Source organism: Harmonia axyridis, chromosome 2 (genome assembly GCF_914767665.1).
Source record: "Harmonia axyridis chromosome 2, icHarAxyr1.1, whole genome shotgun sequence".
NCBI classification, from domain to species: Eukaryota; Metazoa; Arthropoda; class Insecta; order Coleoptera; family Coccinellidae; genus Harmonia; species Harmonia axyridis.
In genome coordinates, this window is record NC_059502.1 from 53,583,449 (window position 1) to 53,602,745 (window position 19,297).

At 32.8% G+C, this 19,297-nt stretch overlaps 2 protein-coding genes across 5 annotated transcripts; one reads left to right on the plus strand and one right to left on the minus strand.

Annotated features, from left to right (window-relative positions):
• Positions 1–10,570: 10,570 nt before the first annotated feature.
• LOC123673600 lies at positions 10,571–16,829 on the minus strand. Of its 3 annotated transcripts, XM_045608185.1 has the most exons (6): positions 12,227–12,295; positions 12,085–12,155; positions 11,969–12,021; positions 11,846–11,887; positions 11,728–11,787; positions 10,571–11,675 (listed from the first exon to the last, which is right to left on the minus strand). In XM_045608185.1, the coding sequence occupies exons 2-6, from the start codon at positions 12,131–12,133 to the stop codon at positions 11,601–11,603; spliced, it is 279 nt and encodes a 92-aa protein (XP_045464141.1). In that variant the 5' UTR covers positions 12,134–12,155; positions 12,227–12,295; the 3' UTR covers positions 10,571–11,600. The 3 variants fall into 3 exon arrangements, with proteins under 3 accessions (XP_045464141.1, XP_045464140.1, XP_045464139.1); XM_045608184.1 differs by lacking the exon at positions 12,227–12,295 and adding an exon at positions 16,801–16,829 and having other exon boundaries at positions 11,846–12,021; positions 12,085–12,133; XM_045608183.1 differs by having other exon boundaries at positions 11,846–12,021; positions 12,227–12,284.
• Positions 12,359–15,939, plus strand: LOC123673594 (zinc finger protein 62 homolog). Of its 2 annotated transcripts, XM_045608175.1 has the most exons (4): positions 12,360–12,602; positions 12,780–12,945; positions 13,018–15,031; positions 15,119–15,939. In XM_045608175.1, exons 2-4 carry the CDS (start codon positions 12,815–12,817, stop codon positions 15,215–15,217), a joined length of 2,244 nt encoding a protein of 747 aa, XP_045464131.1. In that variant the 5' UTR covers positions 12,360–12,602; positions 12,780–12,814; the 3' UTR covers positions 15,218–15,939. The 2 variants fall into 2 exon arrangements, with proteins under 2 accessions (XP_045464130.1, XP_045464131.1); XM_045608174.1 differs by having other exon boundaries at positions 12,359–12,602; positions 13,018–15,939.
• Positions 16,830–19,297: the final 2,468 nt, after the last annotated feature.

Consider the following 19,297-nt stretch of genomic DNA (forward strand, 5'->3'; position numbering starts at 1 on the left):
AGTTAAAACAAAGAAGTCATTCACGTACAATGCAACAACAGTTAGCAAGTTATTTTTTGATTTTATGTAAATACAATGCTCAATTGTTGATCTTTTGTAACTAATATCTGTCAAAATTTACTATATAGGACATAAATTGCCCTGTTCAATTTACTTCTGAGTAAAACCCAGAGCTACAAGCTTGCTCTATAACATAGCGGACCATCACTATTAAGTTTTTTCTTAAACACCCAGTTATAGTCCAACACACTGGCATGTTCAGGAAATTCTACAATTTCCCAGACATTATTCCTGATGAACGAATCATATTCTTCCTCCATCGCTGCCTTCCATTGCTCTCCGTCCCATCTGGATAAGGCTTCATCAACAGTAACTAGATGTATCTCCTATCTTCTCAATTTTCTGAAACATATATATGATCTTGAACTGTCTTTGTCTTTGATCCTCATTTCGATCTTCTCAATTCCAGATTAGTACTGGTATTTGGACATCTGATATATAGTCATTATCATGATTCATTTAATCACTAGCCCACCATTGAATTAGGATTATCTAGTGATATTTCTATATCATCCCTTTTCTATGATAACTATATCTCAACTGGTACTAATGACATTGTTACCTATATTCTGTATCCCTTTAATCGTTCACCAGAACCCACAAAAATCATTTTTGTCCATATACCTTCAAGAAATATGCAACAGAAGAGTATGCAAAATAAATTGATACAATTTTCAGATTCTAAAAACGCCTTAGTTCTTCAGGAATGTCCAATTGGTCTTTCGAATTGTTGCGATTATTAATTGTATATTATATTCCTTTATAAATATGAAGAATACGTTCTATTCAATAGGGGGCTCTCTCTAGAAATCACTATTTGGTATTCTAAATTTATGCAACCTATATAATTGCAAATTATATATTGTATTATTTTATAAATTATGAAAAATAACTTACTATTAAACAAATTTTTAGATTTCAAAAGGTGTCCTTCCTTGTATTCTAAACATATACACCCTATATAATTGTTGATCATATATTGTATTTCTCAATAAATTATGGAATAGAAGAATAATTTGTTGCTCAACTGAAAAAAGTATTGATAAACCTTGGAAATGAGGAACTTCTTATAACCTGATTTCTCAAAGATGTTACACTTAGATATGATATTACGATTGCTTGTGAGGCAACATAAGCCATGGGTTTTTGAAAGGTAGATCTATTCATTCTGCCTCTTTTCAGTTTATTATAGCTATACTGAATATTCCTAAAACAAAAATTTCACTGTAGGTCTTTTCATAGATCTTATCGAATGATATTGTAAATTCAATATTTGTCAAAACTGAAAATAAACATTGAATGCAGTTTCTTTATTTCAATTATTGATTCAATTGTAACTTCAATTCAGGGCAAACAAGTAAATATCCAATGGAATGATAGCCCTCGAAATATATCTATTATTCATTTTGAATATCAATATTTTCATCGGCAAGACATAAAATGACAAATTTTCTTTCAGTTGAAATTCAGAGAAAATGTGCTAGTAATTGTGTATTGCAACTATTAAATAAACAAAAGAGAACCAAGAGGTAAAAGGATTACAACTTGACTAACAAACAAACTTTTTTTGTCAATTTCCCCCCCCCCCCCAAAATGGAGTATTTTGTCCTCCTGAACATTCATAGGGACATTGATGTTGACGAGGACGCTGTAATTACAAGGTTTTCAAAGGGTAGTTGCCAATTGTCTTCTTTTTTTTCATATAAAACAATCTAATTTTTTTTTTAATTTCTACCTGAATGATTAAGACCCTGATAAGTAAATAATGATATTATAATACAACAAATACATAAGGGTACAACTTTTTTTGCGAAATTCGAGGCTTTATTGTAAAAAACTGGTTATACATTTATAATTCAAAATATTGCCCATCGCTGGTCACTACTTTCTCCCATCTTTCGGACAGCGTACGAATTGAAAAAACCGGTCAACTTTTGAAGCGATCCACGAATCGATCCAAGTTTTTACTTCTTCATAAGATCGGAAGTGTTGGTCAGCCAGGCCGTGTGCTATTGATCGAAACAAGTGATAGTCCGAGAGAATACCTCGGGTGAATACGTCGGGTGGGGTAAGAATTCCCATTTCATCGTTTCCAAGTATATCTTGACTACTTTCGTAACATGGGGTCGAGCATTGTCATGCAGTAAACTCAATTCATCTTATCTCTCGTTGAATTGCGGCGGTTTGTCTTTCAATGCTCGGCACAAACGCATTAATTGCGTTCGATAACGATCGCCTGTGATTCTTTCAGTCATAATACACTCCGCCGAGCTGGTCCCACCAAATACTGAGCATGACCTTAGAACCATGAATATTCGGTTTGGCCGTCGATGTGGAAGCATGGTCGGGATATCCTCATGATTTTATGCGCTTGGGATTATCGTAATGAACCCATTTTTCGTCTCCAGTTCCAATCCGATGCAGAAACCCCTTCCATCTTTGCCTTGCAAGCAGCTGTTCACAAGCAAATAAACGCCGTTCAAACACCTCGCGGCTTCAACTCGTACCGCACCCAATTTCCTTGTTTCTGAATCATTCCTATGACTTTCAAGAGTTTTGAAATGGCTTTTAGTGTCACTCCTATTGATCCTGCCAATTATTGTTGCGTTTGACATGAGTCTTGATCAATTATTGCCTCCAATTCTGCATCTTCAAAAACCTTCTCTCTTCCACCGCGATGCTGGTCTTCGACATCAAAATCACCATTCTTGAATCGTTGAAACCACTCTTGGTACGTTCTTGCACCAATATCGGTCTCACTATAGGTATTTGAAAGCATTCGATGAACCTCAGCCGCAGATTTCTTCATATTTTAGTAGAAAATTAAAACCTCCCGCAAATGACGGGAATTTGGCTCGTAAGCTAACATGGTTAATCGTGAATAACTTTATGATGCAGACACAAATCGACTAACATATCGATGGCGTTATGTTCACAAATACCTAAACTTATTGTATGACATCTACGATATATTTATTTCTACTACCACTTACCGTTACAGCCATCTATTGCAAAACGGCGGAAGCAAAGTTGTATATAAATATTCATATGAATATCTAAATATAAATATTTTTGAGAGGTTGGGCTTGATATCGGTGTAATCTGGTATTTGGTCCCACAGAAAAACTCGAAGCCCATAACGGCGAACCCCCTCAAAATTTAAGGCTAGGACCGCCCTTGATTTGTCGTCATGGAAAGTTTTTTGCTTCAAATATTTTCATGTGAGCAAGAGCGAAACGGTATGTTCTAGGAAAAAGTCATATAGAATTCCACCCTAGAATCAGCATAGTATACCGAGTGAATCGTCTAAAATCAGCTAACGATACAAGGTTTCCGAAAAAAATCTTTTATTTTCTAGAGGGATACCCAGTGAAGGATCTACCGGCATAGTGACGGGGTCCAAGGGGCGGAGCCCCTTCGGCGAGCAGAGCGAGTCAATAATATTATAAATAATTGAATTTATATTCGATGTAATGTAGCTACAAGTGTAACTGAGCTTTAGGAAATTCAAAATTTGTGATAAGTAAAAACACAAAAGAAAATTGATGAAATTTTTATAATTTTATATATTTTATCTTCTGAAAAAATAGCCCAAATATTTTTAGAAATAGACTGAGGAAATAAAATAGTGAGTGTTATTGGGAATGAAAGTGCCATATTTTTCCTATCAAAGGACAAATTCAGCCTTACGGTCCAAAAGTATACATCTTCCTATACTCTAACGGTTTAAAAAAGTACTGCAAATTTTATACATGGGTTTATTATATTATCTTTTATCATCAAATATGCAAGCACATATGGAAAAATAAAAACATATAATAAATATCAATATAAAAAAAAATTATTATTAACATCCAACGAAGAGATTCGAATCAGGGCTTCGAAACTGAAATAACATGGTAAAAAATTCATAACTCCGTATCTATGAAGGGCAGGAATTTGCTGTATAGTATTCATTGTTATTTTAGTAACTCATGATCTCAATATCAAAATTGTATGGCTCCTTCCTTCAAAACTTTGGTTCCATATAGAGATTGACATAATAGTCCTCTGTTTTGAAGTGATTACTACATATTATTACGGTTGTGGCAGAAGGTTTTTTGTCTTTACTCCATATTTCCTTCACCCATTTAATTAAATTTCTCGGAAACCTGTGAAAATATTCAATAAAATAAACGATACCTCCCTTCTTGTTTTCTTACCTATGAAATGTCTCGACCAACCCTTTTTTGGATATAACAACTCAATTATAAGCTACACACGAAGCAGAGATACTTAAAATTGTTTATTAGTTCTAAAATAAGCACCAGAACACCAACAAACACTCAGTATATTGTTCAAAAATCAGTAATCACCACAAGAAAACACATACAAAGTTCAGAAAATCAATGTTTTGCCTTTAAACTTTCATCCTTGTCACAATACACCGATATCATAGACCTAATATTATATGAGGTGCTTTCCAGCCAACGTCAGGAGCTCCTCGGTACAGCTCCGAAGCGTACAGTGCATCCCATTTTGGGTGAGACAGCCAGGTTTCTCGCTTGTTATTTAAGATAGAGCCTTGCGGTTTTCACGTTCCTGTCCTACTTTTTCGTAAAACTCAAGTTGGTCTAATCAGATTCTGTATAACTTTTTCCGTTCAAAAGATACAGGGTGATTTTGGAAATTGATACTTTTCGGACCCCTTCTTTATCTCCGAAATTATAAGAAATAATGCTGAGCTGAAAACTACGTCTGAATTAGAATTCTGCGTAGAATCCAGTGGCGTACTCAATATTTTTTTTCGGGGTAAGGTTTTGAAGATTCAACACAAACCTATATTTTTTTTAATGGAACACCCTATATATCATTACTTCGTTGAATTCGTTATTTTTTTCCCTTCAAAATGATATATGATACTATGTAGGTAGGATGTTCAGAAATGTTAAAAAAACACTAAAACGTCAAATAATGATGATTTTTTGTAAATGGGCCATGAATTTTCTATGTTTCAATAAGAGGATTATTACTTTCGATTTTTAAAAATAGTAGGTCATTGATGACACAAACATCCTTGTTGTTATTATGGCTACTATGCATTTGGTAGCATTGTTTTATCAAGTAGGCATTGGAGGGAAAAAACCAATTTGATCTAGCTGTCATCGCTATAAATTATTGTTATTATTATTGATTCTTCTTTTCTATGGGAAATCCATTGCCCATTAACAAAAAATCATCATTATTTGATGTTTTAGTGTTTTTTTAACATTTCTGAACATCCTACCTACATAGTGTCATATATCATTTTGAAGGGAAAAAAATAACGAATTCAACGAAGTAATGATACACATGGTGTTCCATTAAAAAAAACATAAGTTTGTGTTGAATCTTCAAAACCATACCCCGAAAAAAAATGTTGAGTACGCCACTGGATTCTACGCAAAATTCTGATTTAGACGTAGTTTTTACCTCAGCATTATTTCTAATAACTTCGGAGATAAAGGAGGGGTCCTAAAAGTATCAATTTCCAAAATCACCCTGTATCTTTTGAACGGAAACAGTTATGCAGAATCTGATTAGACCAACTTGAGTTTCACGAAAAAGTAGGACAGGAACGTGAAAACCGCAAGGCTCTATCTTAAATAACAAGCGAGAAACCTGGCTGTCTCACCCAAAATGGGATGCACTGTACATGTAGTGTTCCAGTGAAAAAGGCGTCGAGCCCTCGCATTACCTTCCCCTTTCCCCTGAAGCCCCCTCCCCCCCGCATTTGCGGGGCTTCGAGCCCTGACAGGTGTGAGAGAGAAAAAAGACCGTTACTTCGCATAAAAGGTGCTTTCCAGCCAACGTCAGGAGCTCCAAGGTACAGCTCCGAAGCGTACCGAAGCGCACTTGTAGTGTTCCAGTAAACAGGGCGTCGAGCCCTCGCGTTACCTTCCCCTTTCCCCTGAAGCACCCCCCGCATTTGCGGGGCTTCGAGCCCTGGCAGGTGTGAGAGAGAAAGAAGACCGTTACTTCGCATAAAGTACGAGACAGCTGTAGAACGCTGGTTTGTTTACGTTGAATTTGACAGTTTCGTTTTGGCGCGTTCCACTCATAGCAAGGGCTCGAAGCTCTAGTGCGCCGAGCCCCGGGGTGACACGCACCTGACTGGAAAGCAGTTATGATATTAGGTCTATGACCGATATCAATGGTCTCTCTCTAACGCCCAGTCCATGTTATTATAGGTCTATGGTGTAGGCAAGTTTAAAAAAAGTTGCACAGGGTACACTCCACAGAATACTAAATATATAGTACACTCTAACAACACTTATAGGCGAATCAACATAAGCGGTACGCCACCTGGTGACAATCAGAGTAACTAGAAATGTTGACATGGTTTGCCTCAGAGTTAGGGTAGTCAGTCCTTTTCATTCCTCAATCCTCTGAGGTTTTGGCATTCTGCTTTGTTTTTGTGTGATTTTCTACAAATATTTATATATTTTTTAAATCATTTCAATAGTTATGAGTCGTTCGAATCGCTATTGTTCAGTTCCTCAGTGTTCTCGCTAGGAAAAAAAAAGGTCAAATAACAAGTTCCATGCTTTCCCTCAAACTGGTAATAAATATTGTGTTTGGATAGAAGGAAAATTGGGGAGTAAAGTGCTGATGGATCGACAAAAAGCTTGGCAACTGAAATTCAAAATCGATAAACCAGTGATAAGAAATATGAAAGTATGTTCCCTGCATTTTATCGATGATGATTATTTTTATCGAGGTAAGCACTGATAGCACATGAAATTTTAAATTATATTTATGGGGATAATAATAATAATAATCGTTTACAGATTCCAGTTCTACACAGAAAGAATGTTTGAAAAAGACTGCTGTGCCTTCCAGAAATCTTCCTGTTGGATTCACTACCACAAATGAAAAACCTGAATGTTCTAGTAGTAGATCTGAAAGATTGAAACAAAGAAATATCAACAAAGAAAAACTTGTTGCTGAAAAATGTTCTTGTGAAGAAATCGAACCTGCTCTTCAATTTACTTCCCAAAATGAAATCGAAGCTGCACAAGGTCTATTACAGCTTCTTCAGGGTCAGCCTGATTATAATGGGCCTAAAACTTTCAAGGATTTCGAAGTGCAAGTGAATAATCCTAAAGTATCTTCTTTGTGTGACCTGATAACAACAGATAGTGCTCTAAACAGTTTTTCTCTAATTCTGTGGTTATTCCGTTCATTCTTCCATATCTTGTAGAACAAAATCGTTCGAGAATATATCAGAAACGCACAGTTTTCATGGTTATATTTTATTATTCTATGTTGGTACTCCGAACTTTCCGCCACGGCTTTATCTGTCAATTCATCAATTTGCCTTAAAGAAATCAGTTCTGTCAACCAACATTTTTCAATGCAAAAATCACTAAATTATATTTATGGAAATATTTCATTAATTTCAATGAAAATGCAATGAATTAGAGAAAATAATGTATAATACTCGTACAGAAGGCTCATTCTACCACTCGTTCATTCCAAAACTCGCCACTTCGTGGCTCGTTTTTGAATGTTGAACTCGTGGAAGAATATCAATGCCTTCTGCACTTGTATTATAAATAACTATTCTGGTCTCAATAATATGAAACTATATGATACAATAGTAGAAGCAGTACAATCTATTTACAGTGATCAAAGATCAGATCGTTTAACAATCAAGCAGTGTATTGTTTTAGTTTTAACATAATTGAAATGTGATCTTTCATATGTGACATTATCTGGTTTATTTGGCATTTCACAAGAATTGTGCCAAAGATACATTGTCTTCAAATCTAAGGTACCTTCACACAATATTGGAAAAATTCCTCAGAAATATTTGGACATGTGGACTCTGAAATTCTATATATTTTTTTTCAGGGCACACTCATGATACTTCTCTATCACATTTTAATTATTTTAAAATAGTCGTATAATATGCCGAATATATTTTCAAAATGAAAACATTTCATAAGTGAAATATTTTCAATTGAATTCTCATTATTTTTTTGATGATTCATTAGTCAAGCAATAATTTAATTCGATAAATAGGTATCAATATGAGTAGTTTTAAGTAACCTAGTATTATAAATTTATTTTTAGAAACATTTTATGTGAATTGAGTTATCTCTTAATAAATAAATAAAAATGGATATGTGACTTTCTGTAGTATTCCTAAAAATATTCAATACATTAGCATTTGTAATATTTTGTTGGGTCTGTATAATTGAAGGGTAACGTGAAATGATCAATTCGAATAAGTAAAAAAACCTTTCAACTAAAGTTTATTAGTCATGCAAATAAAATGTAACATTTTTATTATGTGACCAGCATTTAAAACTTCTTCACCTTCATAAACAGTTCTAGGAAGTGTTTGTGCCTTTAAGATACCCCAAGTATTCTACTAAACTCAGTCTTGCCATTTGGACCTAAAAAAGGTACTATTAGAATCCTGTAGTATAATAATGTTGATTGAACCGTTCACATATTATATGCACACGATTGTTATTAGTCATTTTTCGAAGTCTTCCATCCTTGCATAACTTTCAATATCACTAGACTGAACTGAAACAAATGATGATATGTACCTCAGGGGGGTGAAACCGCTGTCCGCTAGTGCTAGCATTGGCAACAGATGTGACGTCACATACACTCAAATTACACGGTATACATATCACGATGTAAAAATTTTATTCTCTTAATAAGCCAATCAGCGTTCGAGTTTTTCAATATGATTTTATAACCAACAATAAATTGTGTTTGTATTTGTAATTCTTGAATGAACAGATAAAGTGGTTTTTATTGTCACTTATTTATTACAAGTTCTGTTTTAGGTTTCAGGTAAGGTAAGGTCAGGTAATCCATGAGAAAATAAATTTAGAACAAAATAAGACCGGGTTTTTCCTCATTGTATTTCAATGCTCTAATATATCTGAGATCCTTACTTGTGATTATAATAATCCTTCAGAATCAACTATATTAAATTTAAATTCTGTTCCTCGGCATTTACTGAAGTATCAAATTTATAATCATCAGCCCTATGATTGTAGAACTTCCCCAAATGTTTCTTGTATGGAAAATATTAATGATTCTAACAATAACCATCTACGTGATCCAGAATTATCATATCAAATTAAAATGAATTGCCTACTAATTGATCGCTATTTATAATTTTTTTTTTTCATATCCACCTACAACCTCCAAATGAGCTGAAAATGAAGTAACAAAGAGGACCTGTGATAATTAAAGTGAATTACGAAATGAGCACTGTAACGGAGGAAGATAGATTAAACCAACTGAAGATTTTCATCTTTCATGTATGTTATTATTATTAAACAAAGATTAAAGTTTAGGCAATGCCTATAAACTCACAGAAATGTGTAGAAATTTGAATATTGCTTCAGAAATGTATCAATTCAGTTGTTCATCAGATATAATTTCATAAAGTAGGTATAAATAGGTATTTTTTTTCAGTCAGGTATAGTGTAAATCTCCCAGTATAATGTATATTATGTATTGATTTTTATAAATAATTATTATTTTAAGCAAATATGTAAATTTCCTTTGATAAATAAAACTTTTCGATGATATTGTTCTGTTTTAATTCGAAATTATAACAACATAACTTAAAATAAATACTAATAATATTCCAACAATTTCAATGAATGGTCATACCTTCATATTCAAATTTTCCCGCCATATTACACTACATGATGGCGGACAAAATATCGGCCATATTGTTGCCTTGATTTAACACGGCGTTAGCACTTCTTATATATTTAGTATTCTGTGCTGTACCTACCGCCTTTACTTAAATTGAAAATATTATATACACAGTAACACACTTATTCACTATAGAAGTCTGAAAAGTTTTTATATTTATTGTAAAATCAAATTTAAATAAAGCAAAAACACACACAACTAATACAACAAAACACTCCAAGGTCAACATTTATAGTTCTACGTCTGCTCACCTTGGCGCTGCATTCTTATTTTCAGATGCCTATTGCGCATTTGACAGAACTGACTTTCCGAACTCGCCCCTAATAACCGGTTTTACAGTCCATTCAGGAATTATTGACATCGAAGTAGGCCTAAACGTCTAGTCGCGGCTTTATTTCTGGTTACAAAAATATTACTAAAAATTGCTATGGTTCATCATAGAAGTAACCAGTTTAAATTATTCCCGATTCAAGGGTAGGCAGCGCCCTCTTCAGCATGCTTTTTCGGCTAAAGGTAAGATAATGTAAACAAAAATATTTTGAGTGTTATTTGTGAAGAAAGAAATATGATGGACAAAGAAAATAGTGTATTCCTCAGTTTAACTGAATATTTCCGGTATTTGGAAGCAACTCCAAATAATAGGAATGTGATAGAAGGTGAATTCATTCTAATTTAAGAATAATCGTCCATTATCTAAAAAACAAATAAAAAAAATATATTGAGAAAATGTTACACCATATTTGTAATGAATAATTGAAAAATTAATATATTTTTTGAAATAAAATTACAGTTATTCTATTTCCACTTATTTATTATTTAAATAACAACTAACCCATACACCGAAAGGTAACAAATGGGATACAGATTATATATATAAATATATATAAATAACAACTGTTTCGCTACACAGAAGCTTTAGATTTAACATCTATATTGCTACTCGAAATAAAGGCAAAATACAAAAATATTCAGAAATTATCTTCTGAAAAAATGGGGCTGGACAGGTTTACAATCGCACAACATATAATCATTATTTCTTCTATTTAAGGAACCAGGTTCCACGGTAAAATATTACTCAAAATTTTTATTCTCTGGTTCACACGTTTGATATGGACTCTTGCTCTAGCTATGAATATATTTTGTTCAACCTCCTGAAGAGACATTTGTTTTCTGTTTCGCATGAATGGTGGGCGAATCAGTTTTATTCCGTTTTCCGGAAAAATTTCATCAATTAGAAAACTTCGATCCACCATAATGGCATCCTCATTAGGCTTCAGGGAGGATATGAGACCACTCTGCTCAAAAATTATTTTGTCAGATGCTCTTCCACCATAAGCTTCACTGACAAAACTGATCAATCCTGCAGGCGTCACGGCCACCATGAATTTTACAGTATTATTCCCTTTATAGTTAGAATAACATCTTACTCTACAACACAGGCATTTAGTTCTCTGAACAGAGATTTCTGTACAATCAAGAATGACTCTCACATAAGTAAATTGCTCAAAGTGTTGCGGCAAATTATTACGAATTTCCTCAATAGGTGGAAGATAGCTCGCAGGTTTCAATACTGTCGCTAACACAGTTAGCATGTCATAAAAAAATTCTTTTATACTTTGGGAACTGATGTTTCCAAAGAGTAAAGACAATACAACATAGCTCGTGTCATTCTTTAGTTTTGTAAATGTATTTTTTCCCTAATATTGAGGGATGAAACAAAATTTTCTCTTTTTATTCTTAATACTAAAATTTCAATAGTTTTCAGCATTTCGAAAGAATGCAACCCTGTCAAGCTGTTAAGCTTTTGATTTGTAGTAATATTGTCACAAATTGTCCTTATTGATAAAAGCACATAGAGCTTCAGCAGCCAACAATTCATCAGGCCTGTGAATCATTTCCTGAAATTTCAATATCATCATTTGATTCAACTAGAATATCTCAATACTTTACCTGAGCATGAAGTTCATTTCCATCTTGATTTTGTGTCATTACTTCACAGTCAGATTTCAACTGAAAATTTTGTAAATATTAGATTTATTTTCATTTAAAAGGATCATTATATAATTACAATTGGTTGTTGTACAGGATCATATCTACTTAAATTCCGTCTTTCTTTCTTCTTTATGTTCTCATGAGTACCTGTAGGAAGGTTTTTTGTTGGGACTGCATTTCTTTTCAAATTTCGGCGTCTCAAGTTAGTTTTTCTCGGTCTCAAACACAAATCTGCGTGTCTCAGCTCCTTACCTGAATATTGAAAAATATTACTACACATGGAGCTCCATTGATACTGATATTTTTACAACTTACTTTGTGTATGAAAATCAGACTCTTCAAAATGCTTTGAACAAACTTTCATATATATTTTAACTCCTCGAACACTAAAATATAAAAATTTAACCTGCAGAAATGCACGCCGACAAAGCTTTCACTCCTACGTCTCCTACCGTACCTTAAGCCGATATTACAGTTTCTTCCGATAGGTGGCTTGGGGATGAACTTGAATCGCTAATTAAATTATATCGTTATCTCTAAAAAGACAAAAGCTCCTTCTATGGTTTCTCAGTTTTTCAGTGCGTCCTTGTCAGTTGACCTTAACCACAGAATACAGAGATATTAACAATTAACAAAGATTACTTAGTCTATGGTATTATGACCTCTCTATTCTGTGCCTTAACCTCAATTTATGAATGAATAACGAAGTGTGGCGAAACAATTGTTGCTAACAATTAAATAATATAGTGGAAATCAATTCATTTTATTTTATTTTATGAATAACGAAGTGTTGTCTACTAATCTAAAGGTAGAGATAAAATTATGACTAATTGGTAAGCAGTGTTTTACTTGAATTATTCTTGTAATCAAGATAAAAGAAATATTTTCGATCATGCTCGTGATGTTGAAGAATTGAATAGAAATTTTATCTTCAGACATTCATAAGTACATTTTATTTGTGATATATTGAATAACAGACTACATCTTAACAATAACACATTTATTTTCAGAGGTCTATGAAATTTAGGAAATTTTTATGTAAGAAATGGAAACAGACTCAAAAATGTTCAAAGATTTATATGGAAAAGATGAGAATAATCAGGAAACAGAAAAGATTGCAAAGGGAGAAGATGAGATTAAGGATTACGAGGAGGAAAAATCATCATTTGACTTTGAGTAAGTATTCATTGCTTCTCTTCAGTTTCAAGGAGAATTTTTAGAAATAATTTGATTCCTTCTACATTCTAGTGTTCAGTTTACAACTGATGGAGATATCGAAGATATAAAGACAGAAAGCATAGATATCGTTGATCAGTATATTGATGAAAATACTGTGTATTTGAATAACAGAGATCTTAAATGCAACTTATGTGAATATACAGCCAAAAAGGAATCTATACTCGAAAAGCATATAGATTCTGTCCCTTTGAAAAAAGAAGAATTTCAATGTCCATTATGTGAGTTTACTTCAGCTAGAAATGAAAACCTTGAAGTTCATATAAATTCTCTCCATTTGAATAACAAAGATCATGAATGCCACTTATGTGAATATGCTGCCAACGATAAATATCAACTCAAAAAGCATATAGATTCTGTCCATTTGAAAAAAAAAGAATTTCAATGTACATTATGTACGTTTACTTCAGCTGGAAATGGAAACCTTAAAGTTCATATAAATTCTGTCCATTTGAATAACAAAGATCATAAATGCAACTTATGTGAATATGCAGCCAACACCAAAAATATACTCAAAAAGCATGTAGATTCTGTCCATTTGAAAAAAAAAGAATTTCGATGTACAATATGTACGTTTACTTCAGCTAGAAATGAAAATCTTAAAGTTCATATAAATTCTGTCCATTTGAATAACAGAGATCATAAATGCAAATCATGTGAATATGCAGCCAACACCAAAAATATACTCAAAAAGCATGTAGATTCTGTCCATTTGAATGAAAAATATCATAAATGCCACTTATGTGAATATGCAGCCAACACTAAATATAGACTCAAAGAGCATATAGATTCTGTCCATTTGAATAAAAAAAATCATAAATGCCACTTATGTGTATATGCAGCCTACACCAAAAATATACTCAAAAAGCATGTAGATTCTGTCCATTTGAATGAAAAAGATCATAAATGCCACTTATGTGAATATGCAGCCAACCATAAATATAAACTCAAAAAGCATATAGATTCTTTCCATTTGAATAAAAAAGAACATAAATGTCACTTATGTGAATATGCAACCAACGATAAATATCAACTCAAAAAGCATATAGATTCTGTCCATTTAAATAAAAAAGAATTTCAATGTACATTATGTGCGTTTACTTCAGCTAAAAATGGAAACCTTAAAGTTCATATAAATTCTGTCCATTTGAATAACAAAGATCATGAATGCCACTTATGTGAATATGCTGCCAACGATAAATATCAACTCAAAAAGCATATAGATTCTGTCCATTTGAAAAAAAAAGAATTTCAATGTACATTATGTACGTTTACTTCAGCTGGAAATGGAAACCTTAAAGTTCATATAAATTCTGTCCATTTGAATAACAAAGATCATAAATGCAACTTATGTGAATATGCAGCCAACACCAAAAATATACTCAAAAAGCATGTAGATTCTGTCCATTTGAAAAAAAAAGAATTTCGATGTACAATATGTACGTTTACTTCAGCTAGAAATGAAAATCTTAAAGTTCATATAAATTCTGTCCATTTGAATAACAGAGATCATAAATGCAACTCATGTGAATATGCAGCCAACACCAAAAATATACTCAAAAAGCATGTAGATTCTGTCCATTTGAATGAAAAAGATCATAAATGCCACTTATGTGAATATGCAGCCAACACTAAATATAGACTCAAAGAGCATATAGATTCTGTCCATTTGAATAAAAAAAATCATAAATGCCACTTATGTGTATATGCAGCCTACACCAAAAATATACTCAAAAAGCATGTAGATTCTGTCCATTTGAATGAAAAAGATCATAAATGCCACTTATGTGAATATGCAGCCAACGATAAATATAAACTCAAAAAGCATATAAATTCTATCCATTCGAATAAAAAAGAACATAAATGTCACTTATGTGAATATGCAGCCAACGATAAATATCAACTCAAAAAGCATATAGATTCTGTCCATTTGAATAAAAAAGATCATAAATGCCACTTATGTGAATATGCAGCCAACACCAAACATATACTCAAAAAGCATGTAGATTCTGTCCATTTGAAAAAAAAAGAATTTCAATGTACATTATGTATGTTTACTTCAGCTAGAAATGATAGCCTTAAAATTCATATAAATTCTGTTCATTTGAATAACAAAGATCATAAATGTCACTTGTGTGAATATGCAACCAACTATAAATCTCAACTCAAACAGCATGTAGATTCTTTCCATTTGAATAAAAAAAGAACATAAATGTCACTTATGTGAATATGCAGCCAGCACTAAATATATACTCAAAAAGCATGTAGATTCTGTCCATTTGAATGAAAAAGAACATTAATGCCACTTATGTGAATATGCAGCCAACACTAAATATAGACTCGAAACGCATATTGATTCTGTCCATTTGAATAAAAAAGAACATAAATGTCACTTATGCGAATATGCAGCCAACGATAAATATCAACTCAAAAAGCATATAGATTTTGTCCATTTGAAAAAAAAGAATTTCAATGTACATTATATACGTTTACTTCAGCTAGAAATGATAACCTTAAAGTTCATATAAATTCTGTCCATTTGAATAACAAAGATCATAAAAGCCACTTATGTGAATATATTCACATAAGTGGCTGCATATATGCAGCCAACACTAAATATATACTCAAAAAGCATATAAATTCTATCCATTTGAATAAAAAAGAACATAAATGTCACTTATGTGAATATGCAGCCAACAAGAAAGTTTACCTCAAAAAGCCTATGGATTGTGTCATTTGAACAAAAATAATTCACATGTCATTTATGCGAGTTTGTTACAGCTGGTAAAGGAAGGCATGTAGATTGTATCCATTTGAATAAAAAAGAACATAAATGTCACATATTTTTGACATTAATATTTTTTAATGAAGAAATTAATATGTTAATGTTGAACATGTCCTGATTATATGTGACATAATAAACTATGATATTATTATGCTATTTCATTCCTGTTAACCAGAAAATTCATTCCTTTTTCGCCAAATGAAAAATTTGAATAAAAACGTAAGCAAAAAGGGACCATTTAATATTTGCTTGTCATAGTAAGCTGTTATGGTGGGTTTTATACACCAGTCCCAAGAACTAAGACTAAACCTAAGAACTAAGAATTGAACGCTAACAAATCAATGAGGGCATTTATGCACGTTTCCTAAGAACTAACACTAGCAGGCCAACTTTCAACTAAGAACCAAGGGGCTCAGGTATGATATAGAAGTGCGCGTGTGCCGCATAGAATTTCAATATTAACGAGTACCAGTTTCTATCATCTTATATTCTTTATTCGTGTTTATCGATGAAAAGTATTAGATATATCTGAAAAAATTAAATTTAATTTTTCACAATCAATATCAGTGTCAAACATCAAAGTAGGGCGAGTTCAGAAAGTCAGCGCTGTTTAATGCGCTGAAAGATGCGCTGTACCAGCAAAATGCTGTAGAAAGAGCGCTGCATTTTATGCTGAATTATAGATTTACGTTGAGTTTACGAACGTTTTCTCAACGAAATAATGGTTTCAATGTCTGTGAATTAATATAAGAAAACTATAATTGTCTGCATATTATTTTCTTATGTTATTTCAACGACAGTTCAAATAAATCAAATCAAAATTAGGCTAATCTATTTAATTTTCTCACATAAAAATATCTTTATTTATTGCATCAAAAAGCAAATACCTATATAATTTTCTGAAAAATATATTTTTTATTGTTTTATGTAAACAATTCCCTTGAACAATCTTTTCATACAATAATATTTGTTCGGAAATATTTTTTTAATAACAATCAATAATAAATAACATACAGTCCATTCAGGAATTATTGACATCGAAGTAGGCCATGAACGTCTAGTCGAGGCTTTATTTCTGGTTACAAAAATATCACTAAAAATTGCTATGGTTCATCATAGAAATAACCAGTTTAAATTATTTTCATCATTTTTGTATCCGAAAGATCCTCAATATTCGAAATTACGATTATTACGAAGGGACGCATACAGTCATGATTTCATAAATTGAAATTTAGATTATATAACGTGAAAATATGGTGAAATGCTATCTCATTTCAAGGAAATCCAACGAAGAGATATCTATTCATTTAAGAGTCGCCCATGAAAGATCCCATTGAAGATCATTAAAATATGCATATTCCTTTTCACCAAAGGCTCTTTAAAAATTGTTGCATTACTGATGGACACTGGATACCAACCTGCTTGCAAAATTCTTATGAAATAACTCTTATGGATCATTTCAACTGTGGTGTCTAAACTGGTGAAGAAAACAGAAAAAACTGGTTGATAAATTTAAATAGTGTAGCTTAGTGAATGGAAGAGCCATATCATAATAAGACAGAAATAAAATTCAAAGAATCCATTTAGTATATGAAAAATTTTGACATCACAGTTGTACTGTTACTTTCAAAATTGGAACCAATTTATCAGCCGATGTGTAAATTGCTTTCTGAAGTCACTATTTATTGAAACTGTTCATGACATGAATGATTGATTTAACTTGTATGAAAAATATAGGTGCTATTTGTACTCGAGTTTTCTGTTTCTTATTGAAATGCTTTTATACTAGTTTCTATTAAATTACATAAATTATTTTGCCCATAACAGCTTTAACTCACTCACTAAAAGCATTTTTGCATGAAATTATTTTTAATTTGTGAATTTTAAAATTTTATTGCATTCTATTATTATCTTCAAGTGGGTAAGAGCATGGGCGTAACGAGGGGGGGGTTATTGGGGACGTAACCCCCCCCATTGATCAGAAGGAAAAAAATTTTTTGGCAGAACATTAAAAAAATAACTTGGAAGATTTTGCTTTTTCAAAGTTGTTATTGTGGAATTACAGAAGTATCATTGTGAGAAGAAAAATTTGGGGGATTTTTGAACACTCTGGGGAAAATTTGGTGGACAACATTTCTTGGGGTATTTTTTGGGGGTTTCAGTTTTTCACTTGGGTGTTTTTGGGGTAAAAATTACAAATTTCGAATTCGATATTATATGTATTTCCCCACAACGGCCACAACATTCCGCGAAATGTTTTACTGTTCTTGCAGATGAAACGACAGACATCTCAACACAAGAACAAGCATCAATCGGCGTTAGATACCTATACAACAATGATATTAAAGAAGATTTCCTTCAGTTTGTACCTGTTTCTGATTTAACTGGTAAAAACCTTGCGACAGTCATTTTGAAATCATTACGCGAGTTTGGAATTGATGCAAAGTATTTGAGGGAACAAGGATATGATGGGGCCGCTGCAATGAGTGGAAAATTCAACGGAGCACAGGCATATGTAATGGAAGAGCATCCGACTGCAATATATGTCCATTGTGTATCCCATAGCTTAAACCTTGCTATAAGTGCATCATGTTCAATTTCTGAGATCAGAAATTGCTGTGGGACTGCAACAAAACTATGTGTGTTTTTCAACACCCCAAAAAGAATGGAGGTTTTTACAAGAGCAATTGATAAACTGTTCCCTGAAGCCAAATCTACTCGTCTAAAACAACTCTGTCCAACTAGGTGGGTTGAGCGCCATGATTCAATATTACTACTTCATAAATGTTACCTGCTGTCCAGGAGGCTCTTGAAGAAGTTTCACAGTGGAAGGATGTAGAATCAGAATCGATGGCATTGCAGCTTTTATGTGCACTTCAGAGTTCATTCTTTATAATCAGTTTGCAAGTGATGGCTAGAGTATTTTCCTTAAGTTTACCCCTTGCTCGATTTTTGCAGCATGAACATATCGATCTTTCAAATGCTATGAACATGGTGACTAATCTAAAAGGGACGATAGAAAAAATCAGAACCAATGCTGAATAAGAATTCGCAACCATATTTAACGCATCAGAGACTATGGCTGAATTACTCAGTACCTCAATAAAAGCCCCAAGAAGAACTGGACGACAAACTCTTAGGTGCAACATTGAAACCGACAATCCTGAATCATACTTTAAAAAATCCTTATTTTTGCCATTTTTAGATCACTTTTCAAATGAATTAAATAGTCATCAAGACCTACTGAAAAGTTTTGAGTGTCTTATACCGACCTCTACCAGTAATGCTGAAGTCACCAGAACACAGGAAGAAAGTTTTAAAAAGCTCCTGAATTTATATCAGGAAGATATTCAAATTGGTGACATCGCTGCCATAGGGAAACTCCATATGTGGTACGAGAGGGTGAAAGATTTGAAAATTAGCTCAAGGAAGGCAATCAATTATTACACTGCCTGTCATCAGGATGTTTTTCCCACTATCAACACCCTCCTGAAAATTTTTATTTAT